Below are 27,757 nucleotides of genomic sequence, written 5' to 3' on the forward strand. Positions count from 1 at the left end.
GCGAGAACCAGTAGCCAAGAAACAGCACAAACCTAATTCGGCAACGGGGGAGAGGACTGGCCACAGTCACCCGCGCACGTGGCCAAGGCAAAGGCACCCGCCGAGGCAGAGGACCCCCAGCAGGGCTCTGCACCCACAGTGGTCCCAGCCAGGCAGCTTTGAAAAATACTCCCTTTAAAATTATTAGGGATACGGTTCGTTTATAAAATACTGTGTCATAAGGTCTGTTGCCTCACTTTCTTCAGACTGACTTATGCCAACCGTTAAATATACGTCTTTAAAAAGAGTATCTGCAGTAGGAGAGTAAATGTGGAGTTGCTTGGTCCTCTGGAAAAATATTGGACTACATGATCAGTGAAGTGATTCAGCCCCGATATCGCAGTTTCTGCTTTTTAAGGAAGTCACCTTTAGTTTGGAGCTGAATAAGACTGCGAGTGTTTATGCATGCTGCCATACATTGAATATTGAGATATTATTGAAGTGTTTAAGACAATATTTGCTAGCTTCATTTCCAGGCATTAAACTGGGGGATTAAAAAGAAATTCTGAATACAAAGTATTACTGGTAAACATCCACATCGCTCACCACTGTTTTTTCAGAGAAATAGCTTAAAAAGATAAAATATGAAATATTTGCCCTTTCTTATCCCCACAGGAATATTTGAGGTGCTACGATTCTTTTTCCATTTTAAGGCAGCAAAGACAGCTCTAACTGGTTGCACTTTCCACACCTATAATTAATGTCTTTAAATTGTTTATTATGTGTGCCCCCCTGTATTCTAGGGCTTAAAAGGGGCCACAGAGCTGGCTAAAGGTGGTAAACACCCTCGCTGTGATTTCCGTGGCTTCCCTGCGTGACACCCCTCTCCCTGGGGTATCAGAGACTCATCACGACGGGAAAACTCAGTCTTCGACCAGCCACACAGTTAGCTAGCATATAGCCAGAAAAGCAGACGCTAATACTTACTGTCATCTTAAATCTGTTTTAAAAAAAAATAAACCCCAAATTGTAACGCATCCCATGCAGCTCAGTTTCCAAGGCTTTTCCAGAAGGTGGCAATCTCGTTTCGTATCTGTGCCATCTCCAGCCAGACCCCTTGCAGCAGGACTGTGCGGCTGCAGAATAAAGAAAAAAACAACTCAATTTTAAACTGGCAACTACAGGCTTATTGTAGGCACAAAATCAAAAGTAAAGGAAAAAACCCTCATCTCTAGAGATAAAGATATTATAAAGTTGAGCACCTGGGCTGAAAACAACATCATTTTTAAAAGTTGTTCTTGGCAGATAGAACTATTTTGCAACTGTCCTTTTATTTATAATTACATTTAGGACTGAGAAACTGAGCATGGGCCTATTTTTATAGGTAGAACTTTTTGAAGTGGAAGTACGTGCAGCGGGAAGCTTTCGTGTCCTCGCTGGAGGTGCGATTTGCCTACCCCACCCAACGAGCACAGAGCAGCTCCGCAGGGGAAAGGCACCGTCAATTTTGTTTCCTGGAAGATCCCGGAGTCATACAAAAGTAATAAATGTCTGAACGCACAAAAAAGTTATTTGAATAGGTATTTGAAAAAAAACGAACACGCTGCAAAGCAATTCAGCCCTGGTTCGCAAAGAAAATGGGAGTAATTTCCCACGAATAAAGGGGAAGGAGTTCGTTCTTGCACAGGGCCTAAACCCACCGGCAACACCTCACTCAGTGAAGAACATGGGAGATTTACCACAGCAAGGTCTGTGATCCCTATTCACCTGGAGGAAACACGAGTCTGGGATGATTTTTCACTCCTCAGGTCTATCCTTCTCCCACAGCTTTTCTGTGCGTTTCGGGGTAGTTTGGTCATTCTGCACTTCCAAGGTCTTGGGTGCAGACGGAGACGCACCGAGACACAAAAGTGTGTCACAGAAAAGAGTTTTATTGGGAACATCTACAGGGACCACAGCCGCAGGCCTGGTTATAACTTCTGCCAGTGCCTGTGCTCTTTGGAGGGATTACTGTAATACATGCATGGCTTCACATAATTCGGTATTTTGCACCCCAGAAATGTTCTCCAGACTGAGGACATCTTGAAAAAGAACTCCCTCTTGCACGCTGCGTGTAAAACACAGAGATGAGTCTCTACAGAGGTCTGATCAGGTAGTAATAAACCATTTCCAATGTTACAGATTTTGAAACGTTTAACATTAAAGGAAGAGCTTGTCCCCAAAGAGCACCAGAAGCTGAGGTTTCTCAGGAGCATCCCGTAACGTGCCCGGTGTCAGGATTTCCCGTAGCTGTGCCTCGGGCACGTGCCGAGTCAGGCTTTTGGTGCATTAATGGACTTCTGCACCTGCGAAGGCAGCAGCTGAACTGGGCTGTTTTCTCCGAGACTCAGCTGTGCCTCGCGGCAGATGCTTTTTGATCATCATGCAAAATTTTTTCAAAATTCCTCCCTGATATTTTAGGCAGTCATATTCTAAAGGACATAAGAGCACACAAAAGTGCAATAAAACTATTTCTGGTTCTTTGAGGCATCATCCGTTCACGCCATTCTGTGGCTGCTGAAAGAAAATGCGGGATTAATTGTTGACATGCAGAGGACACGTTTGTGCTAGGGTCTGTAAGAGCATCAATCTCCCCATCCTCTCTGCAAGTGGCTGTTGCTCTGGGCATCGGTACAGCACAGTAACTGTAAAGGACAGAAAGCAAGAATTAGGCCAATAAATTATATTTTCCAAAGCACAACAATCATTATGTTGTGCACAGACATTTGCAGTTAGCGTAATGAAGTGAGACTGAAGGCCCCAAGACCAACGGGTGTGGAAACCTTCAATCTCCTGCAGACATGTAATAGCAGCAACCACCCAACTCAAAGTAAGGCCAAAATAAATGACTAAGATAAGATAAGATTTCTCCAGGAGACTGAAAAACACTGGAACATCTGGAAAGGAAAAAAAAAAAAGAATTAGTTGAATGTGTGTTTTGGATGCTCTGCAGGAAAAATATCTGCAAGAGACTCTCTTGTCTTTAAGCACTGAACATTGAGACCCAGGACATTTCCTGGGGATTAATAACTACCTAGGAGTGTTAATGACCCAGAGAAAAGCTGAGGTTCATTAAAACCAGTCAGTCATCAGCTCATTGGGAAATGCCCTCTGCTGAAGTTTGTTATGGTTGCTGCTAGCACCCCTCCTTCTTGGTAAATACAAGAAAAGAAAAAAGTAGCAGCATACGTCTTTCCACATAGCCAGAAAGCCCTGCAGCCACGCCTCAGCGAGGGGAAATGGTGGGGGGCACCACCATCGTGCTAAGCTTTCCAAAAAAGACGGTAAAAATTCTCCCCTTGAATTTAGATTACATTACATAGACACTTAAATAAAATAGCACTTTCTAAAAGCATTCAGCTAACAAGGTACTGATGAGCTATCAAGAGGAGAATGTCACTAACAGCGCAGCAGATTAACGCATGGCAGAAGCTGTCTCTCTCCTCACTGTTAGAAGAGTATCACGGGCTACAGGGGAGGGACGGAGAAAAATTTCTGCCAGTTTTCTATGTGTCCCCAAAAATGAACACAGCACAACTGAATTATAGAGGAGGCGGAAACGAACCACAAAAACATTTCTAGACCTGAGAACAGTTTCTCTCTCCCTTAGTTTTGCTCAGCGAGTCGCTGCCCCGCTTCAAAGTGCTCCCTGAGCTGAGCTGTGCTGTCCATCAGTCCACGCGTGGGGGATCAAAGGGACACCATGAAGCCCGGGTCCCCCGGGATTACGGCACACGTGTGAAAGAGAGACCGGCCGGGGCACAGCGGGCACAGCTCGGGCTGGGGCACCACCAGTAACGCACCCAGCGCCCAGCGGGGCCATAGAGAGAACAGAGAGAAGGAAGAGTAAAAGCATGATCTAGAATATACGGTGCCAGCGTACATTTCTTGCAAAATTTTGTGTAACCATTGCGTTCTTCTGGAGAGTGGAGATGCACAAGAGGAAAGGCGATGCTATGTTGTGAAAGAGATTGAATACACCAAGTTAGGCAGACAAGCAAATCTTTGCAAAATCAAGTATTTCATCTATAAAATGAGATATGTATGATTACGAAGGCATTTTACCAGCTTGCAGTTTGGGATACATACAGTAGCTGCACATTTCAAACATGAAAAGTGGTATTGTTATATCATATTTCAGTGCCCTTAGATTAGGTATAGCTGTACCTGGAAAGTCTCAGACATCTTTCAGTAAATGCTAGCTATCCATTAGTTTAAGTATTATTTATTTAAGAGGTTCTTTACATGAAGTATTAACTTAATAAAGTGCACTTACAGTTATTAATAGCACTTTTAGGTGAACAAGGACGGAACAGGTTTCTGTCTTAAGGCACCCAAATATTATCAGTTACCTGAACTCTCTGATTCGGCAATGAACATTGGGAGAAACGTGCTTATCTGAACGTTTCATTTGTCTGAGAGTTCGCCAGTAATAAGGGCAAGTACAAGATAGGCAACAGCTACAGTCACGTATTTCCTATCCTACTTATATCCCACGACACTGTTGCAGGAGCCGGCAGCCCAAAGCAAAGTCACAATTCATCTGGAAAAGATGTTCTTTCAGGGAAATCTGCATGTGTGTTTAAGTTAAGGTAGTCAGCCATAAAAACTTTGAGGCAGCAAAGTTTCCTTTAACAAGTAGATTTGGAAGTGTAGCATATCTAACTCATGCACTTTTACAAAACCCGAACAGTAAGAGGCAGGGGGAAGCATTTACCAAAGACAGCTTGAACAAGCAGCAGCTATCAGTTATCTGGGACAGCCATCAAAGCCCTTAGACACCAATTTTCATTCTCAACCATGCCGAAAGATCAAAGTGGGCATAGATGGTTGAGGCCGTGAAATAACACAGGCACATGACTGGGGTCCTCCATATCGTCCTTAAGGTAGATGATAGCAAGGCAAGAACAACCAGGAACTGCCCAGGCCATCTCCTTCAGCAGCAGAAGCTTTGGATGGTTTGGCTGCACTGTCAAAGGTCTCCTGTGTTCTTCCCCCACCAGACTGGGGTGGGCAGTGGAGCTGTCTATGAGCAATTTAAGAAACACAGGGCAGGAGTTGTTCACCTCAGACAGGAAAATTCTTATAGACACTGCAGTATCTATGTAGAGGGGACCTTCTGGAACAGAGAGGCGATTCTTTTAGAAGTCTCATTTTATTGATTTATTTGGGTAAATTATTCAGAGCTGATAAAATAAGTCTCTTTATTTTCTTCTGTACAGAATCTTGGTGCACTTTCAATCGGGAAACCTTCTTGCTTCTCTTGACTGAACATATGGCTCCTCTCAAGAGAAGCATTCCACCAAATTTCTCTTCCTCCCCATCCCTTGCAGGAAAAGGATGCACCAGACTTTGTTTGGATGTTACTCCTCATGACTTTTCAAGATGTGTCGGGGCTGAAATACTCAGGATAGAAAATTCCTTTTTACTTCAGGAAAGGGAGACAACTTATTTTTAAGTGATCCTACTTTTGAGCCAAGTGCCTTAATCTTTGGACCTTTGCTGCAGAATTTCTCTGCACTTAGAAAAATAAAAGTTCATCAGGAGGCAGAACAATCTTAGAAAGTTCAATCTAGCCCCCTCTCACCAGTCCTAACTAGGCAAATGTGTTTCCCCACTGCTTACTTCCCTTCCAAGCTTCACTTTTATTTTCCCCGTCTCAGTCTGACAGTCGTAGGCAGCAGCGTCCTCCTTCGGCAGAGAGAATGGAAGAGAAATTCAGCAGCCTCCGCAGATTAACCCACACATGATGGAGTTTTACCAGTCTTTTCTGTCATCAGCAATAGGCATGCAAGTAAAGTATTTGCAGTATCAGCCCTGTGATACCTTTTGAAGGGATAGGGTTCAATGTAAGTGTTGCAATAAACATGGAAAAGTGAGGCAAGGGAGAGGGAAGACTGCCAGCAAGTCAGAATTCTCTTCCAACATTTTATAGAATCCTTTCACTTTATGACCTTAGCTGGAAATCTGTCAAATAGGGCCTTACCATCCGCACATTTTGAACTCGAAACTGTGGCAATCAGCACAAAACATATGTAAATACAGGCAAATAAACAAGAAAATAGTCAACATAATAGGTCTATCATGTCAAACTTCCAAAACTAGGAGAGAGGAAAAAGAATATATGCAAATTCAAAACAGAGAGAGGCTTCCAATTTCACGGGCATAGTGTTGCCAAGTATCAGGGACTACGTGGCGAGCAAACGCCAGCAAAATGAACCTTTATCACTCGGTAGACGGGTCTCACGCATCGCACCGGGGGATTAGGCAGGTGATGCTGTGAGCAGACCCAGGTCTCCTACCAGCTGCAGCAGCTGCGGGACTTCACCTGGGCACCAGACTCTTTGCTCCACATTTGCGTGAAAAAACACTTGCTGTAGACAGAAAGTAGGTCTAAGAGGAATGTAAAGTTGTATAGCTGGGACAGTTTCTGGAAAAAGAAGTCTACTGCAAATCAAAATGGGTATGTGGTGTTTTTTTTAAATATGACATGCCAAAAACTGACCAAGAGGACTTTTCAGACTTTGTTATGGGATCTCTCTGCAGCTTAATATTTCCTGTTACAATTACTGCTTCTACAGTTCTGAGGGACTAAAAAGACCATGTACTGTGAAAACAGCTACAGCAGGAAAGCAGAAAATGACAATAGCCGAAGTTTAAAATATGGTCTTTGTGACAGCACTCTGGAGAGTTAAGATTGCACTTGCCAAGGCCAGGGGAAAAAGCAAGCTACAATAACCTATACGATGATAGCCTTGACACGCGTTAAGTTTCAAGCTTCGAGCAGTAACCGGCTGTGACAACAGTGACTTTCCTAAAAATTCCTCTTTAGTCATCATGTGCAAAGCAGAGACTTACTAAAAATCAAAACTTGAAGACTGAAAGATTGTTTCTTCTCAAATATCTGTCCTACACCCATGAAATACATGCAGAAGGGTAACATTTTAATAGGTGTCGGTTCCTTTGCCCACCAGGAGCTTTTACAGATACATGGAGGCAAGAAACTGATAGAGAAGGGCAACAGAGAGTGACCTGCTGAAATTAAGTACAATATCGGGCCACCCTTAATACAAACAAGGCACTTAGTTTGGGGTTGGGGAAAATAAGAAAGAATTTCTAGAGTTTCCTTACACAGTCCCTGCAAGCTGGCAGGGCTGACAGCTCAGCCACAGCTTCCATCTAGGTCTTTGCCCTTTCCACCTACAAGATCGTGTGTCTGATGCCTGCTCTGCCAACACCATCTGCAACCACAGACTGCGCTGACCAAAATTGCTTCTAAATTAAATGTTTTTCAATTTTTTCCCATGAAACCACACACACACACAAAAATCTTCATGCAGCTTCTCAGTTTAGGAGCCATTTTCAGAAATATGTTTTCAATCTGACTTATTATTCAAAGACAAGTGTTAACATATTCACTCTCTGGAACAACTTATGGAGAGGAAAAGGAGCCGTATCATTTAACACACGGAATGTACTACTATACAGGGCTTTTCCCAAATTAAAATGGCAAATCTTGGTAATAGCAGTCATATTCTTGCAACAATAATAGCAAACTAGTAATTGTGGCAATGAGTTTTGTAAGACAATGAGCTTATTGGGATGGAAATATCCTGAGTTAACAGGTTTCAGCGGTAGTCAGAGCTGGTAACTTAGATTAGCTTCTGCAGAGCAAGTTAACAGCCTATTTAATAATGTGCACCACCACACACAAACACTGTAATCTTTAGAAATTCAGAGCACTGACAGCAGACACGAAACGTTTGCTCAGGGAGAACAGGGCTGGGCAATTTTCTTCTTTCTTGACCTGGAACGCTGAGATCCTCCACAAAGGGAAGCTCTGGAGATAACACTGGCTTCTGTATCTTGCAAATTCATCATCTTTCAGCCTCTCTGTTAATTTTGCCAGACAGCCCTGCATCTTATTTTTGAAGATAGTTGTTCTAGAGAGGATGGATTAAGCTATCATAGCCTGAGGTCCAAGAAATTAAATTTGCTACTTCTCTGAACGTCACTTTGGGACTGCCTTAAACTTTGCTGGGGCACGGGGGTGGGATGTTGGATTTCTCCAGCCCGCTGCTTTCTGTGTGCTTGCACATGGGAGGGAAGGAGAATGCAGCCCTTGCACGTGACACACTCACAGTACAACTGCCAGGCAGCCTACCCTTCTGCAAATACCATTAGGAACCTTTTTGTTCAAAAAAACCCAAACTTAAATCAACATTAGCACCGTAATTATTGCAAAGCTGCTGAATGGGCCACTCTGTTACCTAAAGTCCATTTTAATCCCAAAACAACATAGTTAGGATGGGAAAGACCTTTTAAAGGTATTTGAAATATGCATACCCCGTTTCAGGTCCAGGGAATCAAATTACCAGCCTGTAAGTGAGATAAGGCAGCGAGAGAGCGCCGAGCCCCCGGGCGGCTCTGGGACTTGGGTAATTTGCTCGGCTCCGTCCTTGGGCCCAGCGAAACCCGCGGGAAGACCAGCTGGAACGTGTGCTCTGCAGCCCGGTGGCAGCTGGGAGGAGAAAAGGCCAGTCACAAATTAAATTAAGAGGTGTAATATGGTGTGAGAAGAAAAACAAATTGAGATTGTGAAAACAGGTGCCAACTGACATTTACTCAATACTCAGTCACACTTTCCTTTCTCTCTCTGTGATTAGCAGCTAAGCTGAATTAGGATAGATTTCATGCTTCAGTGACCTTCCAGAACCCCCCTACAGAAAAAGAAGAACACCTGTAGCTAGAAGGTTTTTTCCAGGAGGGTAAAAGCGCCCAACTACTGTGGAGCTGGGTTTGCCAGACTGATACACTAAGGCAAAAATAGATTTATATGTTGGGTGACTGCAATCAGATTAATTTTTTTTTTTTTTAATTAGTCCAATAAGCAGTGCTAGACACAGGGCTTTAAAGTAGCACCAGGCTGGCAATCTAATGAATTATCTCCATCATTTAAGACTGTCTTAATAGTTGTTCGGAGAATAAGCTGAAGCCCATGGGCACTATCCTGAAGTCCCTGGGAAGGGCTGAAGTGAAACGCAACGGGTCCAGTTGTTCCCTGCAGAATCCGGTGCTGTTTCTGTGCCTCTGAAAGCAGGACTGGGATTTTGCATCATCAGCTCCATTTGGGGCTCCCTGAAAGAGAAGGTTTAGCTGGGAGGGCACAGGAGATCACCCTGGTACCACTACACCTGGACATGGTTCCTCCCCCGGAGCTGGTCACGTCGCATGGTGGGAAACAAAACTCTTCTTCCACTGCCTGGGCAGCCTCTCCCGCTCTCGGCTGGAGGCTCACCAGAGCTTTCACCAGGTTTCTCCTGCTCAGTGCAGGTTCCACACAACCAGGTCGTACTCTGAGCTTCTCCGCAGCGAAGCTACTGCAGCTTTATTAGCAAATTGAGCTGGAAACAAACCGGTCATTTCTCTTGAGCCAATTCAGATGCCAAGGAGGTCCCTGACACAAACCAAACCTCCTGGTGGCCTAATAGTAAGTAGATGTGCCAGGTCTAACTGCTAAATCCAGGCCAAGCTCCTTGTACGGCCCCAGCCCTGGTAATTGCAGAAAAGCCTCCTTTGAAACAAAAGGATCTGCAGGTCTGTTAAGTAGGGTCTGTGGCCACAGAGCAGATTTTTTTTCCCTAAAACCACCAGAATTAGTGGAACAAACGATTTTGGTGGAGCTTACCGCTGGCTATGTAAGGATATACCCATCCTGATCACTCTTGGCTCGCAGCAAATACTCAGCCCCGTCCTGTGGGGCTCAAACACGCTCGCTCCTGCCCCGCTCCAGCCTAACTGCAAAACGTGAACAACCCCAAACACGCTTCGAAGCACAGATCCCAAGTGCTTCAGGGGAAAATGCTTCAAGGCACACCTTCCGCCCATTTTTAAGCTCACTGATTTCTAGGTGATAACAAAAAACCCCACGTTTTGGGACTCCGTTAAATGCAGCAGCATCGAATTAACATTTTTTTCTCAAAACTCTCCGCAGCTGAACAGATGATGGCAAGCACGTACCGTAAGACCACTTGATGAAAATGTCAGGGGCCTTAGAAATAGTTCACATTCTCTGGCCTTCGGTTTCATGATCATTATCATAATAAAATGTTTTTGCTTATTCCTTGCACACCTGCTGTGTGTCAGTTTTCCCCCCTTGCAGCTCTGTTACCGCGTGCGCTGCTCACACTCACATATACAGTCACTTTCTTTATCCCAAGCCGATCTTAGGCACTGTTGGCCCATCACACACTGATAAAAACCACAGCGCATAAAACGCTTTGTAAAGAGAGAGGAATGTAGACCGGGAACGTGGTGCAGGGTTAGATTAAATGAGAACAGAGGTCTGGAACTTGCTGTCGTTAAGTTTTGGATCAAAATTCGTAATTCTTTCCGAAGTATTTGTTTTCATCTCATATGACCAACTGTTCTTATGAAATGTCAGCAGCAAATCAAGCCAAGAGATGGGCTCCTTGACTCTTGAAGCCATAAACCGTAAGCAAAACACCCTGCAGGGAGCAGGAAGGACGGATGGAAGGGGTGTAGATCCAAGAACTCCACTGCCTGACTTCTATTTAACCTCGACAATTCAAGGGGGGTTACATTTGGAGTGTCAGCTCCTCTACCCCACTTCTTCACAATCGCGCTCAGTGACTTCACTGCCTGTCCATGAGTACCTTCGCACACGTGTCATTCAACGTAAACTTGCAGTATGCAATCTCCCTCAAAATAAATCTGTTTTTAGAAGCACACAGTCCTGGTCGTGCTTTTAACAAACCAATCCAAGGAATAAAACATGATAAACTATTGACTATATAATTGAAAGAGAGCACGTTTTAAATAGTGTTTTATCTGGTTTAAATGTATTTGGGACTGTTTTTAATTTTTTGTAAGTTTAGCTAGTTTAACAAGAACCAGTCTCTCATACATATTCCTACACTGAGTAAACATTAACTACTGCAGCAAAACCTACTAAGCACAAACAAGACTAGAAATGTCTGGTTTGCTTGAAACACATAAAAGAAAAAAATCAATAGCAGATTTTTTTTGTTTTAACTTCACATGTTACACTATGCAAATGTTGAAAATCTCAGGTAGTTATCCTTGCAAGATCTTCTTCTTCGGTCTTGTGAATTGAAATGAACTAAAAGACGCAACAGGCTATTAGTATTAAGCAATGGCATTTATCTTGCATGTGGAATTTTCAACAGTAAAGAGAACATTCATTTAAATGAATTTATTCCAGGCCCGTAAGAGACAGGCCTTGAAATAAAAGTCCTAAATGCGATTTTTTTCTGCATTAACTTCAGGAACTGCCACCACATAGAAGGCAAAAGCATTCATGGTCGAGTCAGGCTCAAAGACAGTAAACTCATTTGTTTAGCTCTTGCGTTACTGTTTTGTTACCGGCTTCTGTTAGCCGAGATTTCACTCGGTGTCCTTACCTGCATTTATACTGAAAAAAACAACTTTAACAGCTCAGGTATTTCCATGCTCCAAACATCCACAACTCCCACAAAACACTATTCTTTCCCCACATCTTCTCTACAGACACAAAGCCTCTACTTTTAAGCCAGCCCAGTGCTCTTGCAGTGCATGCAACCGTGGTGCCACTCACTGTAAAGTTTGAGTTTACATTGTCCATATTTCAAGACCAACTACATGGAAAACATTCCAAGTATCAGAAAATACTCAATGTCACTGAAAAAGACATGCAAATGTCTGCCAGCCTTTTTCATGTAAGGGCTAGTTGCAAATATAAAAGTACTATGATAAGATTAAAAAAAAAAAAAAATCAAGAAAACAATCAACCAAAAAGACTACTTCGGAACGTTAGACAGACGTTAACATTATCATATTTTTTATTTTTCATTTAAAAATAAAAAGCTTAAGTCTTTGTTTCTCCCATTCAATTTTAAAATAGTAAAGTTCCTCAAAAGATTGACAGAAGGATCTGTTTGTACTTAATACTTTGCATTGCAACATATATATATATAAAAAAAGATTTTTTAATATGAAGTATAAAACCCCCTAATGTTATAAAAGGTGATAATGGGTGTATATATCAGTACTCTTTGTTTACTTTTCCTTAGAAAAAGGAACATGGGGTTTTCTGGAATATTTTTGGAAAAAAAAATTAATCAGAGAAAAACCGTACACTACCTCTGGCAATTCCTAGTGGTGGTACTTCAGCCTTTTTTGTTAAAAAGGCAAATATTTTCTAGCTAATCTGACTGGCCAACAGAGATTTAACTAATTTTTTTATGTAGACAACAAAAGCATCTTACATAAACTATGCAGTTTATTTGGAGAGTAATTCTCTCAATCTGTAGTAAAACCTATAAACATTTTACAGGAAAGGAAATGAGTATTTCTTGTGAAATAGTATTTCTCTGGTGTGAAATGCTTAATGCGAAATGCTTGTCTCAGAACCACACTTTCACACAATATTAGAGATGCACAAAAATATTAATAGCCCAGTAAAGAAACTGCCATTCACAGCCTGCAAAGTTCATCTATTTACAGTCTAATTGGTGTAAGTGGTGTGAAAGCTTGAAGTGTTGGGGTGGGAGGGAAGTTGGCGGGGTTTTTTGTTTAAGCTTCCAAAAGAATTCTGAAGCTGAGGGTTATTTCTGACCCATCTCGATTTTTCTTCCGAGTGCTTTCTTTTCAGTTTATTCAAGTCTCTAAGTTAACAGTGATAATACCGTACTTCACAGGCCGTTGCTAAATGGGTACAAAGTTTTACTATTTGCTTTGTGAAGAAACTGGTTACTGGACCCGTTATGAGAGCACATCTCTTTCAGTTCAGTAAACTGTCACATGACTCGGCATAAAATAAGTCATCGGCACGATAATTTTCATTTAATTTCAAAAATTAAAAGATAGCTTCTTACGTATTCTTATTAATGCTAGGCCACAATACTAGAAGAAAAGTGTTATGGTGGCCACGAAAGTGCACACTTATTATATGTATTACTGAAAATCAGGTGAAGGATTTCTTCTCAACATGAATAGATGAAGTTGTGAGTCATTTTGTCGAGATAAGAATTAGCAATCCAGTTTTCTTAACTATGGATTTAGTAGATGATCCTGCGTAAAGGCTGTAGCCCAGTCACATTTTCTCATGCCATTTACAGTGAAGGGTATAACTATTGTCTTCTCTCTTTGCATACAAGACAGAAAGCCTGGGCAGAGCAAGGTGTGATGAGACCTGTGTGTTCACTGATACTACTTCGTCTTTTGTTACACAACATTGCAAGAGCTACTCTGGCTCTTCTCCCTCCCCTCAAACAGATCACTGTGCCGGGAGCAATATTCTAGCTCTGGATTAGAAGCTAAAACTAACGTTGATACCGTTTAGCCAGCTGAATTCAGCCCTGTTTCTACTTAGTTTTCTCTCCAGAAATACTGTAGTGACTTAGAAACGCATCTCCCTAGTATTACCAAGAGATGACACTGCTCCTCAAGTCAAACGAGCATGCATGTGGTACAACTGATACTGATATCATTTATGTGGAGAACTGTCCTAGATCAACCCCACTTTTTTTAAAAGTACAGTGGTCAAAAGATAAAAGCAAGCAGTCCCTCCTCCCCCACATTTTCAGACTGCAGGAAACCCCCGACAGGCTACACAGGCTCTATTTGTATTAGAACTCCCCTCATTACCCAGTATTCTCAATTCAATACGCTACATCAAATGGAGAGAAGATCCCAGAGACTTTACACAAATCCCAGTGAGACAGAGAATCAGTCAAGCGAGTCACATATAAGACCTCACTTTGCTAACCGCCCGTATTGATTCCTTCAAATTCTTCCCTTGATTACAAGAAACCCAACTATATAGAAAATTGCTGAGAAGAGCTTTATACATGGATTCTACACATTGTAGAGACTAAGTAGTCATCCCATACCCTTCTACCTCGCTAGCAAATAATGAATCACTTCAACTAGTGCTCAATGAGTAGTGGCAGCAACAGCACAGGAGGAAGAAACCAAAAAACTTTCCATACAAATTTAAGGAATCAGATTCTTGACAGTGGCATCTCTTTACATACTATTTTAATGAGTTTTACCCAGGTTTTTTTCTTTTTTTTTCCCTTTTGGTGAGTTGGATAAAAATGCAGAAGTTTCTCTCCCATCACAGTCAGAAAAAAGCTGACAAATGCCTTCCTGTCTGGTAACCACCTGCACTCTAGTCCATACCAGATAACCTGTTATGATAACCTGCTATGATTACCATGCAGTTGATTCCAGTGTTTGAATGATAGTACAGCCTCTGCCATAATAAAAATGTTGCCATATAAGTACCATAATACCAAAAATTTAACTTAAGAAGTCAAATGACTGCTCAAGTAATTCTGCTTATGTATTCTTATTTCAATAAATTACTGGTTTATTTAGAAAGACTACTACTTAATACCCTCTATAGCATCATCCATGAATTCTACTCCTGTCCCCAATACTGTCAAGCCAAGAGTCCACCTACACAAACAGCCGCCTGCTGAATATTACTATGCTGCTTTTGGCTCAAGACGACACACTGTCTAGAGACTGTATTTTTGGTAGTATCAGTACTATTGGGGGCGGGGGGGGAAATGATGGAGTCTACAGCAAGTGAAATAGCACAAATGTTTTTATGTGGAATCACTCAGGTACTTCAGTAAGTTCTTTCCTGGCGAGAGGCCACGTCTTGTTCTAAAGAACCCTTGTCAATAAGCCCCAGGCTTTTGCAGGCTGCATTTACTTTATTAGGCTGCCTCGTTGGGCTATAGCACATTTAAAGACATTTAGCACAACCGTTAACTGGAAGACTCAACACCACTTAGAACCTACATACAAGAAAAAACATCTTAGTTTTCTTTTTATATATGATACACAGGAGAACCCTGGGCCCTTGTTTCCTCCACATGGCACTGCGCAAAGTCAGCAAAATTGTTGAATTTCCAGTTGCATGGCATCCCAGTTCCACTTCTCACCGATATGATTACCCAAGACAAAACGAAGCTCTGATCCCTTTTCTCCCCAAAACACATCTTGTGTTTTTACATTAGGTATAAGCAGGCCTTGCCTGTTTGCAAAAATGATGCAGGGATTACTGGCAAGCCAGTGATTTCAATCAGCATAGATAATATAAAGGTGAGCAGGTAAAATTTTTTAGGCAGACTATAAAGGAATGTTTTGCATGAACTCCTTGAGAACAGAAAGGAAAACGTTGTCCCTGACAATCAAATTCTAATGTCACCTGCAAACTTAAAAATAAGAAACCGGTAGCTTGCTAACATGAGGCAACTTGTGCGAAGACATTTTTGTACCTACCCTCGCACGGGCTGCCTGTTTTTAGAAGAAGAACAAAACAAGTAAAAGATTGTTTCAAGTTCTGGCTACCCTGCATGGAATAACCAGGTAACTCACACAACCATCTTCTACATGTTCTAAACAAACAAGAGTGTTCCCAATACTCATAATTTTACCAGAATATTTTACCTAAGCCACGAGTAAGCTGGTTACTGAAAATTCAGTAAGTAATCTCGACTTAATTCAGAATTAGCACATTTTTAGACCTCAAGCTGAGAAAATTCAAAACACAAAAGACTCAAGAGATTACGTGGGACTTGCTTTTAAAACTCTTATGGTAAGAAAGAGCAAGTTCATTTTTGAAAGCTACATTCCTTACTCCCAGTACATAGCTCTTGATTGCCCACAAATTCGATATGATCTAGTTTTATACTGAAATCCAACTTCAGAATTAATTTATATAAAATGTCAAATGAGAACTCCAGTCAGCCCTTCCTGAACCAGGTATCAAATTAACTGATCCACACAGATTATTCCAACCCCAACATGCCGCAGTGATGTAAAGAGACATGGCATGGGAAAAAGTTATTTGAGATACTTAAATACAAAAGTATTCAAACATATTGCTGCATGCGTGCAGGGGAAACTGCAGTGGCACAGATGTTTCAAAGTGTTTCATTAAAATAAAAGCTTAATTTCTTTGGAAATACTTAAAAGTCAACTCTCTTTCAATTATATAATTTTCTTTCTTTCAAGACATAAACCATGAAATCTGTGGTTAAATAAATCGATGCAGAGTGATGCTGATTACTTAACTTTACAAAAACTTTAGCAATCCTCACATACTCAACAGACATCAAAACAAATATAAGCCAGATAATGTAATAGACTGAACGAGTTAAATAAGCCACAGGCACGTATTACTCTCACTTAGCAAATAGCAGGTATTTTTTATCTGTAGAAATCTTCATAATGGGATTTCTTGCTATGAAATTATCCTAGGATAACAGCTTCAACAAATAAGAACTTGCAGTCAGCTAGTGAAATTCCTGAGATGTATCTATATCCTGTAGCAAAAGTGTGTAAGTTAGTGAAAGCAGTAAACAGTTTACCCTAGGGTCAAAGAACTAGCATCTCTGTAGCTCAGGACATCTTTTTGATGAATGTTAAACAGCTGGAATAAATATATCAAGGGTAACAATTGTGCTCCCATGGTAGATCCAGCTGCTGCAGAAATAAACCCAGGGGAAAAAGACAAAGAGTAAAAAAACCCAACAATATCAAAAAACCCCCCACACCACACAATTCCACAGTTTCCACATATGTCCTTTTAGAATACAAGACACGCTGCAAATATTTGCTGAAAACAAATTTAGAGATTCATTTGCTAAAAGCAAAACCAGTTTACAAACTGCTTAAAAATCAAGGAATAAGTGTTATTTTAAAAAAAATCAGTTAACAGCAATATTTTTTCTTTAGTGATTTTTTTTTCTCATACTTGAGGAACATTCGTACCTGCTAGCAAGGAAGTTATTTTAAAAATAAACAGTTAGAGACTCATAGTAATCCTGTTAATACTTTATTAGTGTAATTTTTTAGCCTTCTATCGGACAGAACATAAATGCAAACTCAAAAAAAAAAAAAAAATTCAGAGTCCTCTGCCATTCAGTAGAAGTGACCATGGCAGCCTGTTTCATGTTCATTCTTTGTTACGGAAAAGGGGGGGGAAGCATCAATAGAACAATTAGGCACACAGCTGACACTTACTGTACAATGATATGCACAAGTAATTTATAACAGTTATATTCATGAGATGTGCTCTTCAGATTTTTCCCTTGTAATATATGAGCTTTGCTCAGATGAGCAAGGATCACTGAGAACAAGAGAATTCATTAACAAAGGAGTAACAAATAAGACTTTTAAAACAAGTCCTTAAATAAACTAACACAACAACAGAATGCAAAATTGTTCAGCTGAGAAGACATTTTTAACCTAGACTTCAAAACATTAAAAAGTCATTTATTTTACAGTTATTCAAATACACATGCATTAAATGAAAATATTGCACAAAATTAAAATTTAGATTGTGGAATTCATATATTTTTATTTTGGTACACATTCTGGTAGCACTTAAAATTTACTGTTTAGTTCTAGCAAACACCAGCAGCACAAGCTTGAGGATGAACCAAATGAAAAATTCAATTGCTCATTTTCTCTTAAAAGTAGTTAAGGCTAAAACAAGTGCATTTGTTGACAATGGCACAATTTTCAGCAGCCAGTCACAGCACCCAAAGGCCAGAAGATATACCCAGACACTTAAGTGCTGTATATTAACATTCAGTTTTGGAGACTTTCTAGGATAATAGGCTGCATGGGTTGACAGGGCAGGTATTTAAATCATCAACAGGAAAACCACTTAAATAAAGATAGATACAAACTCTTTTTAATAAAAAGTATTCATTTTTGATGATTCTTGCCAGCCAACAGGCACCACTGAACTAGGAAGCCACATTCTGTAATTAAATACAGAAGACAAAACTTCAATACATATATACATATGCACACATGTGTATAAATGTGTGTATAGGTATATATATGTGATAAATTCATTACATAAAATGACAAATAAACATGGCATATTACGTTCAGTTCACATTCCTAGAGATATTATTTTATTTTTGTATAGAAATGTACCAGATAATTTAAAAAAATCCCGAATTTGCACATGATCACTATTCTCTTGAAATTTTTCATGGTACCTACAGATAGATAAAAGGTTGCACAGGTTTGACAAAACAGTATTTGAACTTCCCACTTTTATACTGCGTAACAAATTCAGTGATTTAAAAGACATAAATTAGATTTGGTAGGATCAATGATATATTTACTATATCGCCAGGAACAACTGCTGAATGATCTTTCATCAGTCAGATGTCAGGTATTGACAGGCTTGAGCACCCTGACATCAGAGGAAGATACAGGCATGTAAACAATAGGAGCTGGCTATGTTGATTACTTCACACAGAACTCAAGAATTTTGTTAAATTCAACAGCACTTAATCATCGCGCTTCTACGGAACCTGCAGAGAGGAAGGGGGAAGGGTTCTTACATATTTACCAACTTGTCTTCCTAGGGATTATGAAAGAAAGGGATTTCATTTACAGTATTTAGTTCTGCAATAAAGAAAAAAACAAAACAAGTGCACTTGAGCCCATGCATACTGTATGAGAATGTTAACAGTACTATAGGATCACCATTAAGTAGTATGATAAAAGGCTACATTGCATTAATAGAGTCCATGAGAAAAAATGATCTATATAGAAGCTTCAGTCAATTTAACTAGGTCCTTTGAGAGCCTTCTATCTTCTCTTAGAACACTTTCATAAAAGGTCTATGTTCTTCCCTCACACAGAAGGATCATTTGTTCCCATTAAGACAGAAATTACTCTAAGGATCCTTGATCAATAGCTCTATCTTACCCTGTATTTAGCATTCAGAAACAAACGGACTCTATAGGATTACTTTCTATTCACCCAGATAGTGGTGCTCAAACAGTAGGGGACTATGAAAAAGAAAACACAAACTAAGATATGCTGTGGCCAAACAGGATTATTCGGTTGTTACTTTATTTTTAATTGGACAGAAATTCTTTAATGAAACTAAACAGATGGATGTGGGGCCTTGATGTCAAATGTGGGGCCTTGGTGTCAAATTTTTATTAAAATTTTACACTATGCAAAAAATAAAAAAAATATTTAAAAAAATATTGTAGTTTTATCTCCTTTTTATTTTCATATATACACTGAGATGCGTTCAGGAATTTCCAAGTGTTTGCATATGACTAATGAAATCTTTTACCTGTGAGGAACCAGCTAATTCTAGCTTTTTTCCATATGAAGCTTACACACTAAAAGGTAAGGAAACTTTCAGTTAAGTAGGACAGTCTTTTACACCCAATAAAATTTTCAAATTTCAGTGGGGCGTTGCGTGTAAACTGTGTCATAGTGCAATTTCGTCGTCTTCTAACATGTTGTCTGTCCTCTTTGAAACATGTACCCCCTTCCTTCTACAACTATCAACTTGACGTATGTTCAAATACGCCAATTGAACATAAATATGATGCCCCTTCTCCACTGAAGTTACATGCAAAATGTATGCCAGGTGCTGTAAGAGCAGAATATGGCCCTTAAAGCTACAGAATAATCAGAATAAAGGGTTTATTTCTACTGCATCTCTGCCTTTACTGAAACTCCCATTAGATCTAATGTTAGTTTATTTTTCAAAACATGAAAGATGAAGCAAATGTGGCATAAAAGCCACATTACTTCAACTTTTGTTTAACAAATGTACTTTTACGATGGGGCCATAACTATTTCTCCCCTCTCCTGTGAACCTGCTGTTCCAGAGACTGCTTTCCTGTTAGCTCAGCCTTTACAGGAATGTTAAAAGAACCCTACAGAGCCTCAACAGTCATAATGTAGAACAATCCCACCTGATTCTTGCACTATCTCCCAGTGCCAAAACATCCTTTTCTTCCATTGCATCACCACAGTTGTGCTTTACTTGAACAGTCTGGCACTCCTCATTGCTGGCAAAACATCGACTCAGGAACGGAAGGAATCAGCATTCTTACTTATTGGGCCAGTATTCTTCTCAATGTTGCATGAAGACGCACCAAATCATTTAAGACACACAAACCCTTCTGGTAGTGGTTGAATTACAAGTGAAGATGAGAAGATCCACAGGTCTTACAGATGCATTAATAACCTAATATGTGACACTAGAAGACTGGTGCAGAAGTAACAGCATGTGAGTTTGAAGCCCCAGAGAATCTGCCCAAGTAATTAATCCTGGACAAACATACACCAGCTTAATAGGTTTGAAGTGTCACCTTTTCTGTAAGGAAGGCGCTTGAGTAGAATGTAGTCTCTGCTTATACCTCTGCATCTGCTTTGACCGTGAATGCAGTTTGTTGAAGAGCTCATGGAATTTATTTTGTGGAAATAAGGTTTCTAGGAATCTCTCCAGAAACACATACACCATTCTTTTATTCAGCTGAGTGTGCTGGAACATTTCAAAGACCCGAAGAATGCCTTTCCGTGTTGTCTCAGCGCCTATGATGTGCTTCAGTTCATCTACAAAAATGAAGTTACACAGAAATTTAAGCTAAATTCTGCTTCTCTGTTAACAACAAACAAACTGAATATTAAGTCTTTCAAATTACATAGCTTGGAATTTGAAGTAACAGTGCCTCTATAATACATAACAGGACTAAACTAAAAGTTCTCTTACAGCAGAAAGGATTTCTGAAAATTACTTCAGTTTTACACTCTACATGTGGAACCATGTTATTTTACATGTAATCATGCTGTATTGCAATATCGGTATTTCATGCACTAAACTTAAATTCTCTAGTGAAACTGAATACTGGGTTAGTGCTAAGAGAATTGCAGTTGCAAAGTCACAGTACATGTGAAAACATTCAGTGCTTTAATAATTAATAAACCCTTTATTTAAATACAGTTCATATGTTAATGTTACTTTTCAACATTTCAACAATCAACAAGAATACTCACATTAATTCTAGTAACAATATATAACAAGGATTATTAGGCTTCAATCCCAGACTCACTTACCTGGCATTACCTCCAGTAATTTGGTCTTTCCAGCCACTCTTGTTCTCATTCTAATAGCTTTGTCCCTCCGTGGAACAGTCTCTGCTAAAATGCCGTTGGGCCAAAAAGCATCTCTGTAACAAAAGCAAATCTGTCAAAATACATAAAAATTTTATCAAGTGTAAGGCTCTTTTTAATCCCTCAAAGCTATCTCATAAGAAATACAAGAAAGTAATTTTCACACAGCCTAACACATACTTCAAATATTAGAAAAGGGAAAAGAAATCAAAAGCTAGAAGTACAATACACTCAACCTATCAGTAGCTACCATATACAAGAATAAGATGAAAACAATTTTCAAGGAAATATTACACACCAAAAACATTCAAATATCACATAGTTGTTACATAAGATAGTTACGTTGCTGTTACATAAGATATGTACATAATGTATCTAAGATTTTCTTTTGCCAATCAGTCTCTATTGCCATTGAGAGACTCTAGACTTTGGTCTATTAATTGCTTCATTAGATCTCTGACAGTAGTTAACCTATCAACAAGCTAAAGCTGAGATGAAGTAGTTTCAGTATAGTATAAAGCCCAATGCAAAAGACATGCCTCTGTCTAAAAAGCTATGTTGCCTCAGTAAATGACATACTCTTTTTTCTGAGTAAGAAGCGCACGTTCTTACTCGGTTTTAATAAAGAATAACAGAATATCTGTCAAGTATGACTCTTTGGCTAATATGTTATCCTACTTTATCTCTTTCACCCCATTAAAAAAAAAAAAGGCAAGGGAGGTGGCTCTCACTCAACAACACTGCAGAAACCATTAAGACTTTTAGGAAATGGCATGACAGAGCCTTTGATAGTTGCAAACTCAGACTTCAGTTCTGTTTTATCTGCCCACATGTAAAACACATCAGCTTAGAGCCAGGGGTTTTTTTAGTAGTAATTGTTTGCTTTTTAAGACAAGGCATGCACATGCCCTCATCAAGGTAAACAAGACACTTCATCCAGTAATATTATGAAATTTTTAAGTATACCCACACTCTAGCTCCTCTAGACTGGTTAACAAAGAACTTTTTAAGGAAGAGGAGAAAACTAAAAATTATTCTTGTTCATGTGATCATTACTTTCTCCCATTTAACACATGTATAAAGCAGTGTATGCTCCAAGTGGAATTCTGTACAATAATAGTCGTTTCCTCACATAAAAAGACTGCGAAGAATGCACAGACTGATTAGACATCAATTGGCAAGTACTTCATATTTAACATCTATGATAAAAGACATACCTGAAGCGTTTCACCGCATCTGCTACTTGCTCAGGAGATGTCATCCAATCAACATGATCAACTATTTTTCTAAAACCAAAGTAACAACTTTCATTTAATTTTTAAAACAGAGAAGAAATAGGTATAGCATTTTAAAGAGCACTCTAGGGCAAACAAAGTTCAATGTCAGCTTTCTCCAACTCTGTGAGTTCTATAAAACTGCATGCTAGGAAGGCAAACGCTGATTCTCAAGATAAAAGTCTAAAATCACTGATCACTCCTAAAGCAAAAGCCTTTTTCTTTTTGAGTAAATGTATGGTGACAAAGCAGGCTTGAAAATTGATGTTGCATCTCCCATCAGCATTAGATAAATGTTCTGCTTGTAAAGCACTCCTCTTCATAGAGCGCTCTTCTAGTTCTGCTTCTGTAAGCAAAGAACCTGCTTAAAGTATCGAATTACCATACTTATGTATGGAGATACATCATAATCTTTAACAGAAGATACAGACTGATCATAAACTTTGGCCTTCATTCATCAACACATACACACAGGTCAATGTCCAAATCTAGTATGTTTACAGATATGATACACGCATCTGTGTGTCACCATGATCCCAGGATTATCTCCCTAAACATAATTTGAATTTAGTTTTCTAAGAAACAGAAAAACACAATTTTGCTGCAGAATGACATTAAAGCCCAAGAATCTGCTAGGAAAAGGTATGACTGCTGAACCTGGAATAGCTCCAAATGCAGAAGCAAAATAGTTCTGCACACACCTCTGCAATAAGAAAGCAGAAGCGTATGCACAAACTCAGCCAGTTATACTACAACCTGAAAACAGCAAAAAGTATTCAGAGTGTTCAACATGGCAGCATGTTTTTGGGAGCACAGGTCTCAAGATAATTGTCACCTGGCCACAAGGAATTATTTGAAAAACACCAATGTTATTATTATCACATGGTTGCATCACTACTGGTACCACAAGAACTGTCTATATGTTAAACAGTGATGATGAAAACATAAAAAATATACTTGTGAAGGATAAGAAGTAATGACATAGTGAGCAATGTCCTGAAAAAGTTATAGAAACTACTCCTCACCTATGGGAAATTAAGTTTTTGATTCTTGGCACTAAACCAAAGTGACAATTTAGTGCCAATCCTGTTTCTTTTTTTGTTCTGTATTTTTATTTACATTTCAGAAACTAATTATTAGAAGGGAAAGCATGGAAACAGTATATTTCAAAGTTGAGGGCAAGAAACGTTACTTATTTAGCACTACTAATTTGCTTCGCATTTGCATGAAGAAGGGTGTATGTGAATTACAGAGATGATGGGGATGCAGAAAGGACCGAGTAACAATATTTTCCTTCCCCCCACACCTCCATCTTTTAAAGTGTGAGAGCAAAAACTTAACATAGCAACTCAGTACAGTCCATGTAACTTGATAGTGCCAGTGTATTATTTGTGGCATCAAAGAATGTAAACAGAAATTGTGCAGAAAGTAATAAATAGTATTAACAACAAAAAATGGAGCGTAAAGCACAGGGCAAAAAGCATAGACACCATCAGTATTAAGTTACATTCACAAAAACATTTACTCTTGTTGATATGTGAAAGCTCTTTTGGAAATTTTCTGGCATATGAGAGTTACTGGAATTTGTCTTTCAGCAATGTTTTGTGTTTATCTCCATGTCACACCACATTTGTATTTGGCTTATTGATCCTCTTCAAAAGGGAATACATGCAAATTTAAACCACAATAATTTAGTAATACCAAAAAGGATTTATAGACACAGTCTCACTCACACCAACACTCTATATAAGAAAAGCAGTACCTATTAATTGTGTCACCATATGTTGCTCTAATAAGCTGCTGAAGCAGGTTTTTTATATTTCTTCTTAACCACTGATTTCTTTCCTTTAAATCAAAGACTTCATCCATAAGGAGGAGCATTACTCTCAGCGGAATATTGTCATCCACCTGATCAAACAAGAAGTACAATCAGTAAACTTTTATTTCAGTTCAAGAAAGCTACAGTTCCAGTAGCTACCTCACAGCTTCAGTATAAGCAGAGCAATGACAAAAACACTTTGTTCTGTATTTTACTGTAATATGAAATCTTCCCTAAATCTTCTGTAACATTACTAATAGCAAAGAAAGATTGAAAATTAAAGATAAAATAGACTTAAATACATTGAATTTTTAAACTGAGACAAAAAGAAACAGTTATTTCACCAATGTTGAACAAAGTTAATACAAATAAGCATGTCCCTGACCTCTTCCTTTAGTAGTTATGTTTTCAACTGCCTAACATGAAAACTGTGGAACGAACTTTTCTTTGGCATCTTGTTCTTAGGGATGCACTGTGCCAAATTCAGAACCTCCTAACAAGGACACTTCATTGCAATAAACTATCTTTAGTTTAGATAGCGTTCTAATCGGCATTGCTATTAGGTGCTTTTATGCTTGTAGATTAAGAAAAGCAGCAATATTATTTTATTATTTAAAAGAGTATGTTACATAGATTGGCTTACAGAAAACAACTTTTATGGAAAACCTAGAACAGAGGATTCAGTAACTATGTAAAAGTTTTTAAAGATGGATGGTGTACACTTGCAGTAACTGTCAACAATTTTTCAAATATTAAAATTTGAGGGGGAGTTTACTAAATTCTAGCATGAAAAGTATTAGATCTTTCATCTTAGTTGTTATTAATGTTTCCCTTATAGAAACAACAGCAGCTTCTCATGGCCTGCTTATACAGAACTACAATAGAATGGTTTGGGTTGGAAGGGACCTTTACAGGTCATTTAGTCCAACTCCCCTGCAATGAGCAGGAACATCACGTTGCTAGCAGAAACTAGATCAGATTGCTTAGAGCTCCACCCAGCCTGACCTTGAAAGTTTCCAGGGATGGGGCATTTACCACCCAAAATGCAAGCCTACATATTGTTAAGCTATTGCATAAAAAGACAACATTTGGAGTTACAGTTGTATTGCATGAGAGACCACAAATATTGATCTCAAATACAACAAATACAAATCTGATACAGCTTTACCTGAAAGAGTAGTAGTTTGCACTATGTTGTTAATCCTACACCAGAAGAAGTGGCAAGATCTCAGAGCTATGTGGACATTTTTTTTGGTGGACTACACAAGTACATCTTTATATACAACAGACAGTGGATTCATAATCCAGCTGGAGATTCTATAGATCCATGCCTCACTTTTACAGTACTGCTTCTCCATGTAAAATTCCACTCAACTGCCATATTTTTTTGTCTGATTTAGTGACTGTAAGTTGTGAACAATGTATCTTAAAATAGCAGTTGCCAGTTGAAAGGTTTTAAAACATTTGAAATCTGCCTTTTGGAAACACTTGGTATATTAAATTAAAAGCCATCAAGAATTGTAGCTTCTATTCATTTTACAGAAGATCAATGAAATATTTGCAGAGAAGTTGCTCATACACTTGAATATTATTTTGTTTTGCCTGTGCAAAACAGAAGCATCAGGAGTATCAAAGATACTTCGTAAAGTTGACAAAGTAAATTTGTAACTACAAATTTATGGATACAGTCCGATATAGTGAAAAATAATGGCTAACAAGAAAACACAGAAGAACTCAAGGCTATGTTATTTGAGCAAAAATACATCTACCAAGCCGTCACAGCAGTTATACACATGAAGACAAACTGGAATGCTTTGATGTGACCAAAAAGCCCAAAACGTGAAGGGCAGAACAGGTGTAGATTTATGACCATAGCAAATTGCATATAATCACTGGTAATCTTATGGCCTTTCTGTCCTACTTAAGAGATAAAAGGGTTTTTTCCAATTGTTTTCACATATAGGATCAATGTTTCAATCAAAACAATAACAAAATGCCACAGGTTATGATAACATCAACAGCTTAAACTTCACTTTCAAGTTTCTAGTATTACTACTTTATACATTTTAGGTATCCAAATACTAAAAGTTTATTATTTAGGAAAACATTCTGAAGGTTTTTTTTTTTCCATAAAAACACAGCAAACACTATTTCTGATCCATTAAACAAATGTCCCATAAAAGGTCACATCAGAAATCAGAATCCATAAAATGCCAATGGAAATGATGCTAACAGTCTGGTACCATACTACTTTAAACAGACAGGAATTGGAGGGAGGAAGGGGAAGAAAACCCCAAACAAAACACAGAAGCAGTAATGTGTACACTCGTTTAGTACTAACAAAGGTGTTAATTTTAGAAGGAAGCATGTAAGTTTCTTTTTAAAAAGTTAAGAACAGTTTGTAAGTGCCTAGTATAATATTAGGAAACAATAAATACATAGTTTAAGAAGGAATTCATTCATTTGGTTTTAGAGGAGTCAACTTTGAAAGCACAAACGTCAGACTCACATTGTCATCAATTGGTGCTGCAACACGGCAATGGTCAGGATCTGAATACGTTTTCTGGATCAAAGGAGGCACCTGCAGTGAAAAAAAGGTAACGCTTATGAAAGAAAAATACTTTAGATTACCAATAAATCAGATCAATTTTCATAACCAATTTGGTTATGAATATAAAAACCAAACATTCAGTCAAAAGTCAGTTGCATACTACCACAGATAAATATACAGCAATCCTTTAATCTTCCAACAAACCAAGCCTGTAGGTATTCTTCTATAGCTATCAAAGTTATCAACACGTTTAGGACAATCCACAACTATTTTCTGAAGTGCCTAACACTTCAACTGAAAAAACCCAAGAAATTCATATGGGACTAATATTTCTTCTGCTATTTCCTCTAGATCTTAAGTCCCACCTAGTCACCGACTTCCCAGTAAGTATAACTGCAGATATATTGTTAGTCACACACCAGAGAAGTTACCAGCAATGAGAAAGTCCAGAGCCAGTCATTTTGTCTCATAAGTAATGAAAAAGTTAAACAAAAAACCCACAAACAACCTACCCCACACCACAGATTTATTATTCCCTTTCATGGTTTAAAGGTTAACTCATCTCGGTTGCTGTTCTACATTTGCCACATAGAACTGTTTTGGTAACACAAAATGGAATAATCCCTGATCACAGACCTTACAGCTACACATAGAAAGAGGAGCGCAAGGGAAAGGAAGGCAAGGGGGACATGTTAGACAGATTACTACTTTCATACTACTTCTAGATAGCATGCCATGCTACCATTCCCCACCTCTAAGGTATTACATTTTAGGAATATAAAAGATGAGGAAAGATGGCAGGAAAGACAGAAAGAAAATGTAATTAGAAACAGAATTCAGCAATAATAAGGAGAAAAGAGGCTATCTCCTTATTTTAAGTTTCAAAATGTATGTGGCTTTTAAATGAAATGAAGCAGATGCAGCAAGCTAGCTGTATGAGAATGGTTGGTAAAAAAGTAAGAAAACCAGTGACTCATATTCTTCTGAAGTGGCTGCATTGAATTAAGCGAAGAAGGATGGCTGTTAACGGTCTGTAGATGCCAACTTAAAATGTGTTACTTAATAGCAAAGAACTCCATGTTTATAGCATAATGACTGCTGAAC

The 27,757-nt window shown here is 38.9% G+C and overlaps 1 protein-coding gene across 1 annotated transcript in view; it reads right to left on the reverse strand.

The window, feature by feature from the left end:
* Positions 1 to 19,999: 19,999 nt before the first annotated feature.
* The window catches only part of SNX13 (sorting nexin 13), a 35,096-nt gene continuing 27,338 nt past the window's right edge, over positions 20,000 to 27,757 (reverse strand). The window contains exons 19-24 of the mRNA XM_010281852.1: positions 26,612 to 26,683; positions 24,046 to 24,191; positions 22,227 to 22,295; positions 20,953 to 21,065; positions 20,208 to 20,451; positions 20,000 to 20,033 (exon numbers count right to left, since the gene is read on the reverse strand). Coding sequence (XP_010280154.1) covers positions 20,000 to 20,033; positions 20,208 to 20,451; positions 20,953 to 21,065; positions 22,227 to 22,295; positions 24,046 to 24,191; positions 26,612 to 26,683 — 678 coding nt within the window. The remainder of the gene's footprint in view (positions 20,034 to 20,207; positions 20,452 to 20,952; positions 21,066 to 22,226; positions 22,296 to 24,045; positions 24,192 to 26,611; positions 26,684 to 27,757) is intronic.

Source organism: Phaethon lepturus, unplaced genomic scaffold (genome assembly GCF_000687285.1).
Source record: "Phaethon lepturus isolate BGI_N335 unplaced genomic scaffold, ASM68728v1 scaffold9672, whole genome shotgun sequence".
Taxonomy (NCBI): domain Eukaryota; kingdom Metazoa; phylum Chordata; class Aves; order Phaethontiformes; family Phaethontidae; genus Phaethon; species Phaethon lepturus.